Source organism: Amblyraja radiata, chromosome 37 (assembly GCF_010909765.2).
Source record: "Amblyraja radiata isolate CabotCenter1 chromosome 37, sAmbRad1.1.pri, whole genome shotgun sequence".
Taxonomy (NCBI): Eukaryota; Metazoa; Chordata; class Chondrichthyes; order Rajiformes; family Rajidae; genus Amblyraja; species Amblyraja radiata.
The window spans coordinates 5,194,784-5,218,499 of NC_045992.1; the positions used below are offsets into that span (position 1 = coordinate 5,194,784).

The 23,716-nt window shown below is 38.4% G+C and overlaps 1 protein-coding gene across 3 annotated transcripts in view; it reads right to left on the minus strand.

Annotated features, from left to right (window-relative positions):
* Positions 1–5,168: 5,168 nt before the first annotated feature.
* chuk (component of inhibitor of nuclear factor kappa B kinase complex) overlaps positions 5,169–23,716 on the minus strand; it is a 46,822-nt gene continuing 28,274 nt past the window's right edge. For all 3 annotated transcript variants that reach the window (XM_033012869.1, XM_033012872.1, XM_033012871.1), the window contains exons 15-22: positions 22,523–22,584; positions 20,654–20,763; positions 18,711–18,760; positions 16,803–16,902; positions 14,593–14,740; positions 13,417–13,559; positions 11,678–11,777; positions 5,169–10,316 (exon numbers count right to left, since the gene is read on the minus strand). In XM_033012869.1, coding sequence (XP_032868760.1) covers positions 10,269–10,316; positions 11,678–11,777; positions 13,417–13,559; positions 14,593–14,740; positions 16,803–16,902; positions 18,711–18,760; positions 20,654–20,763; positions 22,523–22,584 — 761 coding nt within the window. In that variant the 3' untranslated portion in view covers positions 5,169–10,268. The remainder of the gene's footprint in view (positions 10,317–11,677; positions 11,778–13,416; positions 13,560–14,592; positions 14,741–16,802; positions 16,903–18,710; positions 18,761–20,653; positions 20,764–22,522; positions 22,585–23,716) is intronic.

The window sequence follows — 23,716 nt, forward strand, 5'->3', positions numbered from 1 at the left end:
TATTTCTGAAACTTGTGTTCCACTTCAGACTTTTGTACCTCCTGCCTGGCCTAACCCAGATGGTGGGGATTGTTGATGTTAGATGCTGCCTTCTTGAGACAGAGCCTCATGTAGATGCTTTCAAAGGTGGGGAGAGCTTTTGCATTGATTATTGTTGATTACAGTGTTTTAGTAATTTGTCAATAAAGGAACAAGAATATATTTTCAAGTTGAGATGTTGTGTGGAGGTAGCATTATTTGAAGCACCTAAAGAGTGGTGCAGTGGCACAGCTGATAGCACTTCTGCCTCACAGCACCAGATCCAGCTTTAATCCTGACGTCGGGAGTTGTCCTTGTGAATTTTGCATGTGCTACATAAGACTGCGTGGGCTTGCGCTAGGTGCTCCAGTTTCTTTCCACATCCTAAATGTGTGGCTTTGTCAGTTAATTTGCCTCTGTAAATTGACCCTAGTGTGTAGAGAGTGGATGAGAACATGGGATAACATAGAACTCATTGATCAGCATTGAGTCAGTGGGACCAAAGACCTGTTTCAATGCTGTATCTATCTAAACCTGTTTATAGTGCTGGACATCACAAACGTGGGATGTGCCTCTAGGATGGCCAATTTGTAAATGGTAGACACACCATCTATGGTAGAGACAGGAACGATATCTTGACTGCTGAATGCGATGGCAAGCAAGTGAGATTTTTTTCATCCTGAATGATGGTTCATGCAATCATCGACAAAAAGCCCCACTTCTAACCTGGAAGGAAACAGCAGATGGCCAGGCTTATAACACTACCGTGAGATACTCTTGCAGCAATCTTCTGTGGTTGGGATGATTCAATTGTATTTTATTTTGCCAGATGTACTTGGTTACAGTGAAATTCCTTGTTTTGCAAAAGGTTCCACAAGAAATCTTACTCTACACAGGCACAATCATGAGTAAATAAAAGTGTAGGAATTATAGATTACAGTGAGATTAACCTCCAACAATCGCAACCACTTTCCTTTGCACAAAGATGCGACTCCTCAATAAGAAATGTTATCCCATTGATGTCCATTAACCAGTTTATCAGGTTGTTGCAGCTGTAGCTGGGAGGTGCAATTCTTCCAACCCTATATCAGTACAGAATCCTGCAAGCACACAGATTCAGGGTAAAACAACTCTCTTCCTCCCCAAGAGCACGACTCAGTAAGAAAGGCACCACTCGTAATGTGTTCAATGTTCTGTCTATTTTAGGTAAACTCATCTGTCCCTATTTCAGTAAAGTTCAGTCACCCTTGCTATTTAATCCCTATCATTGGTATCAGGTTACAGGAACAAACTGGAAAGGGCAGAGCAATAAGCCGTAGCATGAAAACCGAACAAGATGGATGAGCTGCCAAAAAGTATTTTGAGCCATTTGGCTCTCCCCCACCTGTTTCAACCCCTCCGTTGCCTTTATGTTACTTGATTGCTTATCCAGCTTTAAATTAACTTCCAGTTTCACCAAAGATGATTGGCTTCTGGCTTTGATGATATTGCCTATAGAACTACACCTGCTGCTCTGTGAAATATTTGTCTGCTTATTTAAAAAGGAGGTAATCCAGGGAAATTTCAGTAAATTGATCACAAGGACAAAAGTTTTGTTAAACAAGGAAACATGGGAGGTTGATCCTACCTTCATTAGATGAGAGGTTTTCTAACTGAAATATATATATTCTGAGAGGGTAGATGCTATGCAGATATTTATCCTCATGGAGGAATCTACAGCTGCTGGTGGTGGGCATATGGAACAAGCTGCCAGAGGAGGTGTTTGAGGCAGGTACAATAACAGCATTTAAAAGACACTTGGATAGGAACATAGATAAAAAATAATTACAGGGATATGGGCTAAATGCAGGCAAATGGGGCTAGCTCAATAGTGGCATCTTGGTTGGCATGAATGGACCAAAGGGTCTGCCTCCATGTTGTATGATTCTATAACTAGGGTGTCCAATAAAGTCAATGAAGAGGTAAATCTTCTCCAAGGATCCTGAATATTTATGTTCCTCTATCTAAAGGAGATACTTAATTGTCAATTTACGAGGCTAGGTTGGACTGGCTAGGCATGTGTTTGTTTGACTTTCGAAGAGTTAGATGGGTTTTGATTGCAAAATAAGTGCCTGAGGGGTCTTGACCAGGGTAATGTGACGAGAATGTATACTCTTGTGGAATTAGAGCTAAGGAGCACATTTTGAAATGAAGTGGTGGAAAAGAAAGAAAATCTACAAATGTTGGAAATATAAAAAGCAGAAAATACCGGAAAGACTCAGCAATTCAGGGAGCGCGTGTAGAAAAAGTACGGTAATAGCTAATGTTAAAGGCCAAAGAGACCCCAAAATAGGGAGGCAGGGAGTGGGGTTTGGACATTTCTAATGGAGACAAGGTGAAATGTCTTCTCTCCCTTAAGACTTTGGAACTGTCATCTTCAATGAATGGTCAGATAAGAAACATGAAATGTTTTGAAGGAAGAGCTGAGTAGATAATGAAATCTAAAACAACAAAAAAAAAACCTGCTGCAGGAACCTTCAGTTAGGCGAAGGGTTCATCTAATTAGAATGGACTAATTGAAACTTGTAATTTAAAAGTATGTTTAAAGTTGTTGGAAAAAGGTGACCAAAAAAAATAGTGAAAACCTAACAATTTTGAAACGGCCAATTAATAAACATTTGATAAACATTGTGCAGACAAATATAGAAACTTTACTCATCAATAATTACCATAATAGTCACAACAGCATTTGATCATTTGCAGCCATTAAACAAAACAGCATTACGCTCAATGGGCAGTGACAGATTGTGAGCTCAGGCTTCCAATTACCTTCTACTCCAGATCACCCAGGATTCCAGCAGATCGTTACTTTAATGTGGTAACAAGAGACTGGTGAATGTTTGTACGTGCTATATCGGATAGAATATCTTTAACAGTTGACTCAGAACTCATTTCAAAAGGATTTCCACTCAAGAAGTTAATCACTGAATTTTCTATCAGAAATTCACAATCCTAATATGCATTACCTTCTGAACCTTCTGAATTTCGTAGTCGGTAGGGCAGTACTCTGCATATCGCCAACTTGGACAATTTTACATTTTTTTTATCAAGCCAATTAACCTACAAACCTGTCCATTTTTTGGGAGGAAACCGAAGATCTCGGAGAAAGCCCACGCAGATCACGGGAAGAACATACAAACTAAATACAGACTGCACCCGTAGTCGGGATCGAACTCGGGTCTCTGGCTCTGCATTTTGCTGTAAGGCAGCTACTCTACCGCTGCGCCACCGTGACCGTGACTTAATTTTTTAATATTTTACTAAACCTGCTTTGAGAACAAATAGCAGCAAGACTAATTAATTTTGGACGGCAACAGTATCCAATTATGACTATAATACATCGTATAGTGTTTCTTCTATGTGTATTTAGTTACCACTGATAAAACTGACAAGAACTAAATTTGAGATGTCTTTGGGTTTTGGAATGACATTTAAAAAATGCTAAAATACAAGTCAGGTTGCATTTGTAGGAGCAATGTGCAAGAACGGGATACTGATTGGGGATGATCAGCAATGATCACATTGAATGGCGGTGCTGGCTCGAAGGGCTGAATGGCCTGCTCCTGCACCTATTGTCTAAACAGAATTAACATTTGTGGTCATGTTTTGGTGATATGCCAATTGTGGACAGAATTAAAATCCTCAGAGCTCTATTGATGAATAACCTACCAGAAATGAATATCCCAATTTGAGATAGAATTTAGATTCAAAGTTATAGGAAAACAACGGACAAAGGTGACCATTGTAAATCAAAGTATTACCTCTTGTAGTTGTCTCATGTTAATTCAAGTAACAGTGATATTCATAACATTTTAAATTGAGAACAATAATAAATTTAAATTTGTGTCTTCAACTATTTTCTTCATCCCTTACAAAAGGTAAATAATTGTCAGGTTATTGACTTCTTCAGATCTATCTGCTAGGTTTTCTCCGCAAAGATAATTAATTTTAAAAGACTTTAAATTACTTTTAAAAGTATGATTGCAATATCATTAACTTAAACCAGTTATATGCACATTCTCTTCTAAGTGTATTATTTTCCTATACGATACTTCTCATCACTGGTGCGCCTCAGCTCCATATACTGTATACACTCAAAACTGTGCAGCCAAATACCAATCCAACTCAATCCATAAATTCACAGAGATCATCACTGTAGTGGGCAAGATATCAAATAATGATGAGATTACAGAAATGAGATTGAGAACTTTGTAACTTTGTGCCAAGACAACACCCTCAATATCAGCAAGACAAAGGAGATAACGATGCACTTCAGGAAGTGAAGCTGTACACACACCCTGATATGCATTGATGGCTCTGAAGTAGAGATGGTCTAAAGCTTCAAGTTTTGTGGCATAAATATCACCAGCAATTTGGGCTGGACCAACCACATTGAAGTAATGGCCAAGAAAGCACACCAACACATCTACTTTCTTAGGTTAGAAGTTTGGCATGTCTCCAATAACCTAGACAACTTCTACACATGCATCGTAGAAATAACTTTATTGGATTGCATCACAGCATGGTTTGGGAGCAGTTTCATCCAAGGCCGCAAGTACTTGCAGAGTTGTGGACGTAGCCCAATCCATGATGCAAACCAACCTCCCTTCCATTGACTCCATCTACACTTCACACTGCCTCAGCAAGGCCACCAACATCATCAAGGACTAGTCTCACCCTCTTCTTTCCACTCCCATCAGCCAAGAAGTCTGAAAATGCATATCTCCAGATTCAGGACAAGGAGGAGACGTGAAGACAATAGATGATTTAAAGATTGGGCATCAATTTTTCTTAAGTCTCACCTCCAGGTATATTTTTCCCACAGATTTTGTACCTCTCCGTATCTCTTGCATGTTTCTTTGCCTTTTTGACTCTAATTTTGTGTGTGGTTGTTATTAGTCACTTACCAACAGGGCTTCAATTTTGATGGTCACAAACTTTCAGCTGCACCTCCTTGTAGCTGACTCATTGGGTCATAAGATGAATGTGTCACTTTAATTTACAGTTTACACACGATCAACAGGTGATAAGGAATTGTCTGAACAGGATGTGGTAAATTGCAGAAATGGAGGGAAGGGAAAGAGTAAAAAAAAATCCATAGTTAAAGAATGCCATTTTGTTTTTCAAATTTTATTTACATTTTTGGGAATTAGTTTTCCTTTTGTCAGTTTAACAAAATAATTCCACAGCAACGGACTTGGTTGACAAAGTGGTCAAAAGTGAACACACAAACAGATCTACATTGACGACAATATCTGTACTTATGTTGCACTCTAAAATAGTAAACCATCCCTAGATGCTTGATGGAAATGTTAGCAAATAAAATTTAACACAAACCACTTAAAGAGAGCAACATTTAAAACATGGGTTTTAAGGGGTACCTTCAAAGAGGAAAGAAGGGGAGAGAGGCAGAAAGATTTTGAGAGTGGATTCCAGAGTTTAGAGCTTCGATTATTGCCAATTGAAGATCTGATGAAGTAGGAAGTAACGAAGACTAGAATTCCAACTGTACAGATATTGTGGTGAGTTGAAAGAATAGAGGATAATAATAGAAGAGAGACAAGGACATTAAGCGGTGGAACATTACACCAAGAATTTTAAAACTTCGTGTTTACATGAGAGCAAGTACAGTAGTGATTGGATTTGGTGTGAACTGGGAATAAGGACAGAAAGGTTGTGGGTAACCTTGTATTTATGGAAATAGAAAGATGAAGGCTCTGTAGGAATAGTTAACTCAAAGTGTAACAAAGGCATGGATGAGGTCTTCAGTTGCTGATGACACATAATATGTGGAGACACATAATATGGAGGTGGAAATAGGAAGTCCGTGCAATGACATGATACATGGCCTGGAACACATTTTAAGCCAAAGGGAAACTAAGATCCCAAAATCTTTTTCGTCCACAGGTGGGTCTTATGGAGATGGATAGTAATCAAGATCTAGCAGGAACATTTTAATATCCTGAAAAGGTCAAGTGAGGTGACAGTGAGGTGCAGCCTACAAGAGGAATCAACACATTCTTCAGCCTACAAGAGGAATCAACATACTTTTGTACCATATTTCTGTCATGGAGGATGGAGGTGAGGAATGTCAAGAATAGACTATCGGGGGGGGGGGGTACAAAAAGTAGGGATCATTTACGAGGAGGAAAAGGCCTTGGAAGTGTCTTCTGTGGATATCATTCTTGAGAGAATGGAATCAGGTTAGGGCTGGTGTTAGGTAAGGACCTCAACAGTGGAACAGGCGGAGGATGATGGCTGACTTTAGTGGAGCGTCACAACGGCTGGGAAGGCGGATGAAGGCTGCAGCAGAAAAGGGTCTCCGGTCGTCTTGTACTCCATGCCACGGGATCCTGACCCAGATCTGTCAAGGACCGTGTGGTGGCTGTCTGTGCACCAGTCTCCCCACGTTAAACAAAGTCACACGCAGGCGTCCTCCAACCCCAGGCAAGGAGTCTCGCCCTGATCAGTGTGTCATGAGGAGAATGCTGTGGAAAGCTACCGCAAACAACAAAGAGCTGGAAGGCCTCAGCAGGTTGGACAGCATTTGTGTAGGGGTAGTTTCAGAGGGAGGTGTTGAGTTGAAGAGGTTATGATGAAATAATAATTTGTAATGGAGGAGTGAGGACATGTGTAGCTTTAAATTCCTTGGGTACTAATAATGTGCAAAAATACAAATGAATTTGAAGGAGGAACAAAATATAACATCATGGGGCATGCTGTATAACAACGAAAAATCCAGAAAAGCAAGTATAATACAATTGATTTCTTACGGCTGATACATCCTAACAAAATCTGTATATGAAGCAACATTTTGTGAAAAAAACATTTATCAATGGAATGTATGCATTTGTCAATTTGTTATGACAATGAAGAAATGCTTTGCGTTTAATTTAATGTAAAACCTAAGCATGTGGGACTGAACAATGTCCACAACCCTCTATTCACAAATTCAAGAGACAAAGATATTATGTATTTAAAGCACAAGTGGCCTTACACTCCATTGCATAACATATTGCATTGAATATCAGCGTTTTAGATCATTTGAACAAATTTCAAAATTAAAACAAGATTAAAACAACATGACATCTTAAAAGTGCAAAGTGCAATCAAAGCTGCCATACTGCCTTTTAAAAAGACACAGACAAGAGATGCATAATTGGCAGCAGAATCTGTGGTACAATGAAGGACAGGGTGTTAAGATGAAGTGACATTTCCATTCACTGATTCGGTACATCATAGAAAAGACAAGGATTAAGGCATTAAAATATACGCAACTTGTTCTAATTTTCGTTTTGCAATTCCAGTTAATACACATTGGCCGAGGAATGTTCGGGTGCCAATTAGGTTCCAACAGTGGCGCACTTATGACCATTTTGATTGCTGGTTACTGCAAACTTCAGCTGCAAACGAAGCCCAAGATCCCTGAAAGTACATTTCTCTATCGCAAAGTGCGCTACCCAAGATTGGCGATTCAGTCAGCAAGCTAAAGATCAGAGCTGAAGGGATAGAAGGAGAAAAGGTTTGAGCCTGGGGTCAGGGTACTGAGTTTGTAGGCTCGGGAAGGGCAGTATTGACGGTGGTCATTGTTGTGTAGTGAGGAGAGGCGTCAGAGTGTGAGAAAAGCGAATACAATATTTAATGTAGAGGGGTCGCAATCTAAACCCAGTCAATATCCCCAACAATATTGATCTGAGGCAATTTGGTCTAATTTCCCCAGCAATCCTCCAATAGGAGCATTCAATGGAATGCATATAACAGATTAAGTATACAAATGTAAGAGAAACAATTTAATAATTGTCATTATCACGTCACTCAGATGGAAGTCAATTCTCAATTGCGTACAGCTGCAAAAGCATGAAACATTTGAACTTCTTGGCAATCGTCTGGTTTATAAATTCACTGGAAATATTTGTTTTCCCTTTTAAACCTCTGTGTATGTGGTTGCACAAATCATACTGCACCCCAAAGTGCCACAAGCATTAATTCACAATCTTTTTGCTCACAACAAGTTTAAGTATAAATGTGCCCCTGAAAAAAACAAAGACAAAAACAAATGAGAAAGAATTATAAAACTTTTCACATCACAAGGTTCAGCCACAACTGACAAGACTGCAAAAATAAGAAAGGGTATTCAGCTAACAAACAATTACACAAAATTAACAACATAAACCTCAAGGAATGAAAAATTGACCACCCATATTAGCAATCATAGTTCAACCGCACAGCCAGCATTATTTTTTATGATCCATTGGGTAATTTTATATAAACAAATGTGCATTCTGTACTTATCGTTTCCTGTTTCACAAAAATAATAAATAACAATATTCAGGTGGACATTTGATGGTTCATATTGAGCCACCTCGTGAATAATAATTATTTCATCCTAGGCTATTTGTCAGTTGCAAAAAGTCTCAACGTATTAATCAATTAAAATAAAAGTATATGTTTGTTACACAGCCACATTTAAAATCACATACGGAAGTAATTTCACTTACGAAGTAATATGTTTTAGCTTAATGGCTGACTGAACAGATTACAGAAAAAAATCATCATTCTGGTATTTTTAAAATGACCATTCTGGTATTTGTTTCGCATTCATAAATTTAATAATATTACATCCGATAGGGATTGCACAAAATGTTAACAAGCATGTACACTGAGGCAAAAGCTAATCTCGCTTCGAGTGCTGATGTAAGATTCCTTTGAGCAGAGGGGGAAAGAATGGTTCTGCAATTTTATTTTGCTTGCGATGTCAGGTCAACAGCTAGCTTTACCATAACGATGACCAATTCTTTGGCTGGATTAGCTCCTCTTTTAACCAAAAATCATAGAGGTGAGGAAAAAGGACATGGCAAAACTTTCAAGGTAGTTCAGAGCATTTAAAAACATTTAAAAGTTTGATGGTTACAATTTTGAACAAAATAATTTGCAAAATTGACTTCAAGTTAAAATCATGATACCAAAATCCTTCAAAATACAGAGAAAAGCACGTTAAAAAATAATGTAGCAAGGAAAAAACAAGCTTTGAATGTAGCACAAAATATATGGGAATTTTGAAAAAGAATCGACAAACTATTCAGGTAGCTACATATCACATTGATGTTTCAGTTGTTAAGATTCAGTTGGTATTTTCCAATTGCTCTCTTTAAAAGTATGTAGCTTCTAAGCAGGGAATTTTTAGTATGTTTATTCCCCTTTTAAAAGATGAAATTGAAATGGTAAGAAACCAGCAGCCCTTAATTTTATTTGATAGAATAGTAGCATTGGAAACTCATTTATATTTTTCTTTAAAAATAAATCATTTGGAAATCTGCATTAAAGGCCTTTAGTCAGGTCACCCGGCCACATTATAAACTTCTCCTACGACTAACGTCACTGTGCATGGTCATCATTTCAGACCACGTTAAGAGCTGTAAGAAACCATAGTGCCACCTACGGGGGTTAGTTAACTAAATAGCTCTTGCGGTTCCGAGATCAGCGTCATATTTGTAACCCAAGGTGCTATATTAGGCTAGATGAAGACATCGCTCCTCCGTGACGTTCCTCGAGTCATCTCGTGGAAAAGTGGACCTATTATGGTTGATTCCACAAGTCACATAACACAACTCAGACTGTTATTTAACTCTGTACAAAATGTGGAAGGAAACTTGGAAAAAAAAAATTATACCAGTGGACACTGAATAAATACTCATGTAAATATGTGAAATGAAACATGAAATTAAAAGGCAGAAGCTATAAATCCTGGATGCATAGAACAGGTCCATCAACAGCTGATTAAAACATATCAGTATAGACTTCAGTAGAATGCACAAAAACGTTTGCAAATCTATATATTTTTTCCTTCTGATTGTTGACAGGGATTCGTGTGCTTTTTCATCATTTATTGTTTCTATTACTTTATGCAAACCTCAGCAAAATATCTAGAGGAATGTTATAAACTGTTACTGCAGCAACTGTGTTGTGAAAGCTAACAGTAGATGACAAAGTGATAAAGCAGCATATTGGCAGCTTAGCGCATTCATGTGTTAGCTGAACTGCAACAGTGCAACTAAAATGCCAAGAGACTTCTGAGAGACAGAGGGATTGAGTTTCCAAGCTCCAGAAATATGACTTTTCTTCAGAGCATTCACCACTGCAAATCCACACCGTCTCATGATCCTCCAGTGCTCAGGGCTCAAGGAATCAACTGCCACACCAAAATATGAATTTCAGGGTCTGTCTGATACCATTTCTTCAAGCCAACTCCAATCCAGAGACTGAAAAACAAAAGTTAATGAATGCTGACTACTGTGTATTGCGAAGAAAATCAATTTTTCATCCACTTCATCCATCAAACAAGGCAAGCTTTCTTCTCTTACAGTGTGAATGCCCATGCTTGGTTACAATGATATTGATAAACCTTCATGTTAACTAAGTAACATAAGGCAGAGTTCAAGATAGTACAAGGTATAGGATCGCTCCTGTGTGCGGACCAAAACAAATTACAGGCCTGGCTAGATGTTCTGCATTTAACAGTTTGCACACAGCAATGTCATGAATTTCAAAATGCATTACGTCGATTGATTGAAAATTTTTACAATATAAAAACACTGTAACTCGAATCATTCAATACTGAAATGTAACATTTTAATATTATAGGCGAAATGTAATATTTTACATTAAAATGTTAAGATCTGTAATAGCCAAGACCTATTCTTCAAAAGCTGCTCAATGGCAAGTCTTTTCTACTGCAAGGTTTACAGAGAAATTGCCACCATGACTTGCTGTAGCAGTTACTTTTGGAATAACACAGCAGGAGATCTTGCCATAAAGGTTAATCAGTAAGGTCAGGTGATGAGCCGCAAACTTGACTATCTTGCTAATTATGTCAACGGGCCCTTCTATGCAAAATTAAAGAATCAGAAAATCGCAGCATAGGAATGGGCCACCTGAGCCTACCATGCCCCATGCTGATCTTTCTGCCCATCTACACTAACCCCATTTGTCTGCATTAGAACATAAACTATTGAACAGTATGGCACAGGATCAGGCCTTTCGGCGCATAATCAGTGCCGAACACGAGGTCAAGGCCAAACGTTATCTGTCTGCATATAATCCATATCTCTCCATTACCTGGATACCCAATGCTTATTTAGAAGTTTCCCAAATGCTCCTATCAGACCCAAATGCTCCAGGTATTCTCCACTATCTGTGTCAATAACATGCCCTGCACATTTCCACATCCTTCCTGTAATGGGTTGACCAGAATTGTACACAATATTCCAAATGCACTGAACCGAAGTCCTATAAAGTTACATCATGATTTACTGACTCTTATACTCAATGCTCAGGCCAATGAAGGCACGCACACCATATCCTTCAGGAGCTTGTTTATTTTAAATGTCTCAAAATATGTAATTGCATCCGATTCCATCACTTCCTCTGGATATCAGATATCAGCCAATCATTGTGTAAAAAACCGAACCCTCAGATTCCTCAGGATGTGTTTTAGGGAAACAAAATATAACGGCTACATTGTAATGAGTCGTAACAGGAGAATAGGTCAGTTTCTTCTAAAAACAACAAGTCCCGCTAAATAGCTGAAAACATCACAATTAAAATACTGAGTCATTCTTACCGACATGCTGTATTTCTGGTCTGATAGAGTTTCCTGCATCAGACTGTGCAACTGGCTGCAGAAACTCTGGTTTTCTTCAATTACAGTCATGGATGATTCACTGAAAGGCAGGATAGATGAATGAAGAAAATGGGAATAGAACATAACAGCCCATCAAGTCTGTCAGGTCCTCAGAACAGTAATCCAGTTATTACAGACTTCCTTATAACAGATGTCTATTATGTTGGACAAAGTCTGTTATAACCGAGGCGTCCGTTCGTATCAGCAACAAAAGACCGGGTTTTAGACAATAGTAAGCCATTGCTGATCATCCACAATCAGTACCCCGATCCTGCCTTCTCCCAATATCCCTTGACACCGCTATCTTTAAGAGCTCTAACTCTCTCTTGAAAGCATCCAGAGAACTCCACTGTGTTCTGAGGCAGAGAATTCCACAGATTCACAACTCTCTGGTCGAAAACGTTTTTCCTCATCTCCGTTCTAAATGGCCAACGCCTTATTCTTAAACTGTGGCCCCTGGTTCTGGACTCTCCCGGGAACACGCATACCCGACTCATCCACACATCCCAACCCCCAAGACCATGCAAGGCGTGGGCTCGTTATTCTACAAAATCACATTTCACATGTCTCTCTGCTGCAACAAATACAGTGTGATGAAACCCAGAAATGAAGAGTGAAGCAGGCAGTGTCTTTGAAAGTCAGGCAGATCCACATAATGACACATTAATGTTCCCATGGGAACCTTTACATATCCTTGGCAACCATCTGTAGCATTTAATCATTGACTGGAAGTTAAAATGGTTGGAGCATGTACAAATCTTTGTCACCAAGATCCATATTGACTGAACTAATCCTTTATCTAGAAATCCACGTCACTAATCTACATCCAAAATGGCACAATAATGCAGTTGATAGAGCTGCTGCCTCACAGCGCCAGACACCAGGAGCTGTTTGTGTGGAGTTTGCACATTCTCCATGTGATCACATGGATTTCCTCCAGGTGGTTTCTCTGGTTTCCTCCTACATCCCAAGGACGTGTGGATTTGTAGGTTAATTGGCCTCTGCCAATTGCCCTTTGTTTGTAAGCAGTGGATGAGAAAGTGGGATAACATGGAACCAGCATGAACGGGAGATTGATGGCTGGGTTTGATGGGCCAAGCCAAAGGGCATGTTTCCATGCTGTATAAGTCAACTAAAATAGCTGTGATCTGATGTTAAAGCAAAAGAAATGTTGCTGTAAATTTCAGTCTAAAAAAAAGCTGTTTATCACAACCTTCTGGACACAACCCTAGGCCAATCCTGTATGTACAGTACGCTGCCAATGCCCTGCTGCTTTTGCATATAAATCCATACCCAGGCAAAATATTATTTTCTGCATGTAAAGCTTTCCTTGAACTCAGCACTGCTTTCATACTTAATATATCTGTTCCCAATAAATGATGTGTGTGTCAGAAGCATAATCACATTTTTCATTTCATCCATTTGAGTTAACACAATTTAAAATATGTCTAACAGGGTAAATCAGTAGCTGAACCAAAACCTGAGTTCTGACCATGCATAGAGCTAACACTGTATACATTAAAACATAGCTGTATTGCCAGAAGTACACTTTCCACATTTATATCATTTTCTTTGTATATATTAGCTGATTTTGCACAATCAAATATAATTTTTTAATAAAAATTGTAACTGTAAATATTTAACAAGAGAAGACTGGGCAACATCCAAATAGTTCATACCTGTTCTTCAACAAGGAAATAGAGGACAACGGGTTCGGCAAAGTATTCTGTGGTGTTAAAGTTTGGGCCTGTTGTGCCCACCCTAAACCATGGGGTGAACCTGACGACTCGAGACTGGCACTTTCAGGCCCTCGAGCCGTGCTCTGAAAGAAATGAAATTCCAAAGGATCATTAAATGTTTAATCGATTAGTTTTTTCCAATTTTAAATCAAGAAAGCAGGACGATTGAAAAAATAATAAGAATTCTCTATTCAGAGTGAGGACGAGGGAGTTTGCTGGAATTTCAGTTGTCAACATCTCATGCTCATTCAACGTCCCATTGCAAAAGGAAAAGCTTCCTGACCACAAACATGCTTAACAAACAGATCATGTTTTAGCTGTTTAACACACAGTGAATTGTTCAGCTCATACTTGGAAATGATTCTTATCAATGGAAACAATTTTCATAATCTGTTAATTTTTCAGTAGATAAGACAAGATTTACATAAAAATCATAAACAAGATTTAAAAAATATTTTAAATAGTTAAAAAAGACTCCAATTATACTCACACGTATGAATTGTTAGTTCTCTTATAATTCAAGAGGATTTTTAACATGACACAAGAGATAAAGTTATTACTTAAAGTAGATTAGCAGGAGCAGTGTACAATTTCACCACTTAACAGATAATATATTTTCTGATATAACCTCTACTCTACATTCCTGCCTTCTCTACAGTGACCTTTCACTCCCTTAGTCAGCAAAGATCTTTTCACTAGTCTTCAAAATTACTAAAAGAATCTCCACCCGGCACTGGAAGTTTCAAAGCTTCTGAAAGAGAGAAAAAAAAAGGGGGGGGGGGGGGGGGGAAGGAAGGAAAAAAAGGGGGGGAATAAATAAAAAAAATATTTTTAAAAAATTTAAAGGGGGGGGGGAGAATAAATAAATAAATAAATAAATAAATAGCTAAATAAATAGAAAGAAGCCGCTCCTCATGTTGGCTTTAAATTTCTCCCAGAAATGAAAACATCCTCAAAACATTAACCCTGTCAAGATTCTTCCAGATCTTATAATGTTTCGATCAAGTCTCCTCATGTAAAAACAAGACTGATTACTGGAATTGGCATAAGACGTGTTAAAAGAGTTTTTATTTAACTTCACAGCATTGTTAATTTTCGGGAAAAAGTAGTACTTACACATGCAATTTTTAACAAATACCATATTTCTTTCTGTCTCTTCTCTTGCGATCTCAACAACATTTTTTCATTTTCTCTAATGTTATCAAGCGCCTGTTCAATCTTTGGGAAAAGATCAATGATCTTCTGCTTACAGGCCAACAGCTTACTGTGATTTAGAAAGGAAGGCACATTGGGACAAAGATATCAAGGCAGCTTGCTGATTATATATTATATTGCTAAAACGATGACATTAACATGCAGCAAGTAACAGATTTGGATGACAAAAACTGCAAGGGATTTGTACATCTGAGATGACGATACTAATTTCAAGATTTATTAATGCCCTTTTCACACTAGCATGAAAAACCATACACAGTACATGGTAGGACATTTTCGTCTTTGGAATTAAATACAGGCAGTCCCCGTGTTACACAAGGGTTCCGTTCCTGAGAACTGTTGGTTAATTAGTTCCTTTTGGGTGCTGTCTGTATGGAGTTTGTACATTCTCCCTGTGACCGCGCGGGTTTCCTCTGGGTGCTCGGGTCTAAGGATGTGCGGGTTTGTAGATTAATTGGCTTCTGTATACTGGACAAGTTGTGTACGGAGTGGATGGGAAAGTGGTATAACAGAAATAGTGCAAATGAGTGATCAATGGTCAGTGTGGACTTGGTGGCCGAAGGGCATGTTTCCATCCTATATCTCCAAGCTAAATTACCCATAAGTAGGAAACAAGTATTTTTTCAGTAAGGGAAAATAAGCAAGTGACAGAAATAATAGTGGCTCACTTGGTTTCATCCAGTTACCACAAATACAGTCATGATAGAGCCAGAGCACCAACAGAGGCAATGAAATTCCAACAAGACACTTCTTTTTAATGAAGCCACAGTTTAAACACTTTGATATTTGCCCGCATAGATGCTTTCAACATAAATGATTCAATGTTATATTAAACTTTGAAGACAAACATCCATGATCAAGTACAAGAGACAGGTTTGTTTTCACAGAAGCATTGTTTGTATTTAGAGTTCTATGGGAGAATTTGCATAAAGTCAAATTTCTGTAAGTGATGGCTTCCATAACCTGGGCAGGAATCAGCTTCAGCCAAAGAATTATGGAAATGTGGGACATTTAGTCCCAGACATTTCAAGTCTCAACCTCACAAGCAGTGACGTTTGAAGAAATATTTACAAACGAAAATGGCCAATATTGATCCATCAACCTACAGCATTAATGTAAGGCAGCGAACAATACAGTACAACCCAATATAGTTTAGCTTTCAAATACCTATTACCATTAATCATTTATTATTCCCATGCAAGACAACATTGAATGGTAATGTTGATTAGGAGGGGCATAATTATCAGAGCCACACCTTTCCTTACACAAATGCAACATGAATACAACCTTCAGGTATCGATGTTCGAAATCAGACCATGAAGCCTGGTTGATTTTCGTACTTCCTTACCCTAAGGTAATGAATTGCGAAGAACCCTTTAGAAAGATGGCCCAACTGAACCAGATGAAAAGAATGAGCATGGTGACACAGCGAATAAAGTCAACACTCACAATCTTTTTTCCAAGTTAGAGGATTCTAAAAGTAAAGGGCATGAGCTTAAGGTGAGAAGGGAGGGATTTAAGAGGGACCTCAAGGGCAACGTTTTCACTCAGAGGGCAGTCTGTATCTGGATTGAGCTTCCAGAGGAACCTATAGAAGTGGACTTTTAAAATTCATTTGAACAGAGATGAATATGAGGGGTTTAGAGAGCTGAGGGCTGCATACAGGAAAATGGGACTGAACCAGTATAGTATCTTGATTAGCATGGATAACATGGACTGGAGTGCCATGACTCTACGAATAGAGATTTATGACTCGATGAAGAGCAATGAACAGTGAGTACCAAATCTTGCTTATTACCCTTTCCAAAATAAATTTTAAATTAACTTTATTATAGTTCAAGTGAGTTCCAGTGAGTTTATTGTCATGTGTCCCTGTATAGGACAATGAAATTCTTGCTTTGCTTAAGCACACAGAAAATAGTAGGCATTTACTACAAAACAGATAAATGTGTCCATATACCATGATATAAATATATACACACATGAATAAATAAACTGGTAGTGCAAATAACAGAAAGTGGTTGCTAATAATCAGAGTATTGTACATGATATCAAGATATTTTAACTTTTTAAAACTACTTATAAATCCCTATCAAATTGAGTGTTTATACCTGAGATGGGTGTAGAGCTCCTTAAGCACACGATCTTGATTCTGCACTGTTTGTACAATGATCTTCACCATCTCTGTACTGTCTCCATATTGATGCGAGTCTTAAAACAAAATATATTCTATAAATGATAGTCATCTTTGAAGGTCTGTATCTCTTTCCTCAAATGCTGCTTGACCTGCTGAGTGTCTATAACATTTTGCTGTTTTTATTTCTCACTTCCAACATCTGTCGGTTTTTTTTGTGGTTTTTTTGTTGCTAATTTTTCACTCCTTCACTTGGAAAGGTTATTTTCTAGGTGAATATTAAAGAACTTGCAACAACAACAGAAGCAACCGGCAAATCAATTATTTGTGAAATAATTCCATTTCCACCACATTCCATTGAAGTTTGCACTGAAATATCCCCAAAGGCCAGATGCACTGGAGCACATCTACTCAATAGTATTGATAGAAATTAGATTGTTGCCATCTATTAACAGTCAAATCAGGGGCTTCCACACGACAAATACCGAAGATTATTTGCTTTGCAAACACTAAAAGAAAAAGTAAATTGCCTCTTAACAAGCTTGCTAACAGGCCAAAGATACGCTAGTCCCACTGCCATAGATGTTATTGATTGGATGCACCAAGTCTTTTAAATGAAAAGTTTGTGATCAATGTGCTGAAGAATAAGATGCCACCAGAGGCGTGCAAGCCTGGACATTGTTATAGTGATGTCTGCATTTGCATTCATCAACCAGATGATGGGAGATATGTAGAATGCAAGCAGACTCAAAAAATATTTATTGAAGTGATCTTATCAACTGCTTGACTGGACAACAGATACACTCCAATCTTCTACTCCCTCCCGGCTTTTCTAAGCATCATTACGCTCTAGCTGGAAACATTAAGAATCAGCTGGATAATATTAATGTGGCAGCCAAACCAAATGATATCCCATTATTCTGCCCGCTTCACCCTGCATATCTATATCAACTGAAATGGGGGGGATTTCTCAGCATTCACTTCCAGAAAGGATATGCCAGCACTTCAGAGTATTTGAAATCCCACTGCTCCTCCCACTCAATTTTCTTTCTCCTCACTGATTATTTTTTCACATGATTTTGATCAATCTTTCCAAAGATTACATCTGAGTATTGTATAAAGAAGCTGGAATCTGTGTGATATCAAGGTGTAATTCTGAATTTTATCTTAGATCTACACGTCAACAGCAATCACCACCTACAAAATTCCAACCAATTACACTGAAATTAATTTATCTAAAAATAGATACCAAGAAACCATGACAACTAAAACCATTCTGTTAGTTGGCGTAGCATCATATGGAAATGTGAAGATGTTTCGATTTCTTATTTTTAAGTTCAGCTACCTAAGTGAACCTAAACATGGAATGAGCTGCCAGAGGAGGTAATTAAGGCAAGTACTATAATACACTTAAAAGACACTGGGGACATGGATAGGTTTAGTGGTATATGGGCCAAATGCAGGGAAATGGGACTAGCTCGGATGGGGAATCTTGGTCAGCATGGATGAGTTGAGATGAAGGCCCTGCTTCAATGCTGTATAATTCTATACCTCTCATTCTCATGACATATTCTGCATTAGTACAGCTCCTCAACCTTACATGCTGTTTTTGTTTGCAATACAGCTCTTGCACATTAATTCAGGCCTTTACAAAAGGTCCACTAAAATCATAAGATAGGACAATACAAATTTTAAAAATAAATTAATCTGCTTTCTGCAATAAGCTCAAAATTAGTTTTAAAATCATGAACTAGTTCTTGTTGTTTACGGATAGACAAGATAAACCTAATAAAAAAGTTTAAGACTTATTTCACACACTTTAACACTGTGTTCATAAAGATAGAAGCTAAAATGCCAACTACAGAGTTAAAAATAAGCACAATACCTTTTGGTTTTCCTTTGAGCTTTCTGTATAAATCAATAGCTTTCTGCTCACTAGAAAGGAAAATTATGATTAGTAAAATGATTTATTACACTAACATGCTTGAAAATCAATCTAATGAATTGTTATGTCTGTTGAAGACCAATACTTGCCATAAATAATTCCTTTCATAAATTAATCTAAACGTGTGGATGATTGGTCTATTCTGCTGAAAGCATAGTTATAGATTTTTCTGGGACTTATTCAATCCTAGCGCAGTGTTAAAGCATTTGTCCCTGTGAAAGCTCAGAACTAAATTACTGCTTTGTGTTCAGCTGCACAATACACTTTCCTTCAAGTTTAGAAATATATCTTACAGTCTTGCTTGCTCAACAGTAAAGTACTTCCCATATCTCTATTCTCAAATGCCAGTCCTGCATCTATTAACACAACTGGACAATGACAGATTCACTTGTTCTAAACGGAATTGGATATTTTTCCTACTCAGAAACAGCAAGTGCCTCGTGATTCTGTGGTACTCAATGTGATTACACCTTCTTTACAGTGATTGAGTAACAACGTCAAAAAGGTTATGTGGAAAGCTCAAGTGACAAAATATTTGGTGATAGAAGTCCAATATAAATAATAGCTTAAAATCTTCAGAACAATTCCACTGATGCAGAATATGAAAAAATAGATATGAGAAATCAATGTTTTCCCTATATGAGAGGCAAAAATGTAAGTGTACAACAATGAAAAACCTTTTCCAATTATATTCCACATTAATATCACCCCATATTTTACTTAGAGAAAACGTCTGTGATTATTGTTGTATTATTATATTATTGGCCTTGGGTCCAGAGCTCCAAAAAAGTCAAAAACAACAAAATTCTCACTCTGATCATGATCGAACAACGGTAATCGAACAGAAAATTGGATTAACCATGGTCACTCGTGCACCCAAGCAGTCTCCTACATGGTTTAGAAGTCTTTGTGGTGACACAAAAGGGGAAGTAGCTTCATGAAGTACACACTAAGAGAATGAGTAACCATGACAGAATACATCCTTGCCAAAGTCTGAAGAAGGGTTTTGGCCCGAAACGTTGCCCATCTCCTTCGCTCCATGGATGCTGCTGCACCCGCTGAGTTTCTCCAGCATTTTTGTGTACCTGGTGAACATTAGTGTTGGGGATGGCATGCACACATCCTTTCATCACTTTATATTGGATTATCCTTCCCAGGCTCATAATTGTTTTCTCTGAGCACAGATCCTTTGCCCTGTACAGTTTTATATCTGCAACATGTCCCAAATGTTACTTTCTCCAGTGGCTGACAGATCTGCTGACACTTATGATCTTGGTCCAGGGTGGAAGTGCAAGGCCTGCACCTCAAATTGACACAGAATGGAATGATGAGGGATATAAAGGTCGATGGAAAGGGCAGGGAAAAGTCCCAGAATTTATCCACAACTGAATCATTGAAGAAACACTCATATATCGGTATCTAAGAATTACAGGCCTTTTCAACCCATTTTGGTTCACACTTTAGGGTAACTTTATAAAATATATCTCCAACTTCATTTGATACCGTGCCCATTATATCACATATGCATTCTTCTACTACTGTGGTGGCAACAAAAACAATTTTTATTTTTACTATTTACACTTTTGAATTATGTACCTTATCACCACTGTCACACCTCTGAATGGAAAATAGTGATATTTACAATGCAAAAAAAATTGTACAGAAAGATGCTCGATTTTATGCTTTAATGAACATTAGTCACGGTTTACCATTTAACCCAGACCAGTTTTTTTTTTAATTTTCTGCAGATTGAAGATTGTTGGCCGCATGTTAATATGCTGCATTCCTTGTCTTCCACTACTTAACACTTTTTTTTGGGGGGGAAGACACAGCTGCCAATTATGAAGAAATGTATCGCATCAAGTGTAAATTATTTCTCTTACAGGTTTTCCATGACATCTCCCTGTCGTCTCGCATACGGGCTCCTCTGAAGTTCCACTATCTCACTGTGCAGACCCATAATTTGTTCTTCCAAATGACCAATTTCAGCAGCCTTAAAATGTCAAAACAAAGATTCCTTAAATGAAGCCAACTGTCTATGTTATTACAGTAACTGTCAGGTACGAAGAAACAATAATAATTGGATTAGTCACTGCACAGCTATGTACACACAGAATAACTGATGGGTAGTGAGAGGATTCCTGCAGAAGAGTACACTGATACATGAATACACTTCTTAAGTAGTCCATTAGGGTTGAGGATGAATTCTTGTACTGTCACTAACCATTTCTGTTGGTTCCAAGTTGCCTGATGAAACCACAGTAGAATCCATCTGTATTGGGGAGGTGCTTCACTAGTGAATTCCTTCCACCTTTTTACTACTTAGCTAAAATGCAGATAATAGTGGAAGTGTTCCACACATTAGGAGCATCTTTGTAGAGCAAAGCAGAGTCAATGTAGCTCACTATGCTGCATGGGCTGGAGATGGGGGTAGAGATGTCACCAGAACAAAACCAGGGCTAGCCTTCCTGTGTTCAAGAAGGAACTGCAGATGCTGGAAAATCGAAGGTACACAAAAATGCTGGAGAAACTCAGCGGGTGCAGCAGCATCTATGGAGCGAAGGAAATAGGTAACGTTTCGGGCCGAAACCCTTCACAACCCTAGCCTTCCCGCTCTGCTTTTAACAACTCATACATTCTTTTGTCTATGTTCTCACTCTCTAACTGCTCTCATTCACTCATTAATCTTCTTTACAGCAGATCGCCGTTGTCTTCCCACTTTAACTCCACTCGCAACATCACCCTTCCCCACTCTGCATCATAACAAGCTTTTCTCTCCTTCTCAGGTCTGACGAAAGGTCATCAACTTGAGAATATGCTTTTCTTTGGCGACACTGATATGACTGGCAAAATTGCCAAGTGGGACAGGCCCTTAAAGCTTCAATGCTGGGGATGCTGATTTGCTTTTCCTGCCTGTGAATTTGGACGATTTTTGCAGAGAGGGAGTTGGTAACACCTCACAGCTTACACCTACACAATAGGGTTAATTTACAGTGGCCAAGTAACCTACCAACCGGCACATTAGTGCAAATGGCATGTTGACCTTCATTGCGAGAGGATTTGAGATTAGGAGCAAGGAGGTCCTACTGCAGTTGTACAGGACCCTGGTCAGACTGCACCTGGAGTATTGTGTGCAATTTTGGGCTCCTAATTTGAGGAAGGACATTATTGCTATTGAGGGAGTGCAGCGTAGGTTCACCAGGTTAATTCCCGGGATGGCGGGACTGACATACGATTAAAGAATGGGTCGTTTGGGCTTTTATTTGAGAACTCGACGAGACATGGGGCATTTATTGTGCTGTACAAGATCATATTCCGTAATTATAAACTGTAGTCGAATAAAATTAACTTTCTGATCTTTCTTGGTGACAAACCCAAGTTTCTCAGCATACCAAAGACTATTGAGCAAAATAAAAAATCAAATGCTGAAGGAACTCAATGAGTCTGACAGAATCCCTGGTGGGAACGTACAGGCGATGTTTCAAGTCAGGACACTTCCTAACCTGACGAATCAGTCTGAAGAAGAATCCCAAACAGAAAGTTCACTCCATTCCCTCCACAGATGCAGCCTGACCTGCTGAGTTCCTTCAGCACTTTTTGTTGTTGCTCAATATTCCAGCATCTGCAGTTTCTTGTATCGTCAATGACTCTTTCTTAGCAGTGTCAACTATTACCTGTATGGTACTAACATTTATTTAGTACTAAAATACAATTTCACTGTCAAACACCATTAAAACCTTTAACTTATTTACCTGCTTACAAGCCTCTGCCTTCTCTTCCATTTCCTTCCATGCTTTTAACATCTTCTCAGAAGCTAAAAATAGAAATATACAATCTCAATCAAAATTTATAAGTAACTCAGCAATGAATAGCGTACTGTTCCTTAAAATTCACAACCATCTCCTGAAAATATAAACAAAAGGAAATCATATTGTAAGAACTGGAATCAATACATGTAGATTGAGTCTGAATATGTGATAACTTATGGGCAACATCTACCCAATGTTAAAATAAATCACACATTGGTAACTTTCATTCTACAATATGAAGTTTGGGACCTGGGATATCAGGACCCTCACAGGCAATCGCCCAGTGAAAGAACTAAATCGTGTTCTGTTGTCATAGCTTGGGAACAATAAAGTAAATCTTAATTAAAGATCAGATAAAATAAAGAAGTCACAACAGGTTTAGGAATAGAAAATTATCCAGTGTTTCTACTCCCACTCTCTAGCCCAAGATCCAATACAGATGTGCGTTTGGACACTATTTCTCTTTCTCCAAAAAAGTATTGCTCTTCAATTCACACTCTCCATTTTGCTGTGCAAACTATTTCACAGTTTCTCTGTCGTCTTTTCATATTGAAACTTACAATTGTATTCATATTTTTTTTCCAATCTACCAACTTTTGTGGTCAATTTTGTTATTCTATTTTAGTATTTACCAAAGTCAATCTTTAACAGGAATTTGAACTTGCAATGATCCGACTCAGATAAGTTCAAATTCCTGTTTAGACTTGAGCACCAGTTCAGTACCAAGAGGAAGATGCCCTGTTGTGGATTCTCTCAGGTGGCATTTTTCACAAGGAGCCATCTAACCTTTCTGGTTGGCATTTGAAAAAAAAAAAACACACAATTCTGCCCAATGCTTTGAGCAATATTTATTTTCAATCAACCCTACAAAAACAACTTAAGGGCCTGTCCCACTGTCGCCACATGGTCGCCGGGTTGTTGCCTGTATGGTCGTGAGTAGTCTCCTCAGTCGCCCAAAGAGTCGTAGCGTCTTTCTGGTCACTGCTGGACTTTCAACATGTTGAAACATTTTCGGAGACAGTTGGTTTAACGCCAGTGAGCGTAGCTTGACTTCTCCCGATGTGGGTCGCCAGGTTAACGTAGGTTGTCGCCAGTGCTGACTTCGGTTTTTTTGTTGTTGTTAAAGTAATGATTCTA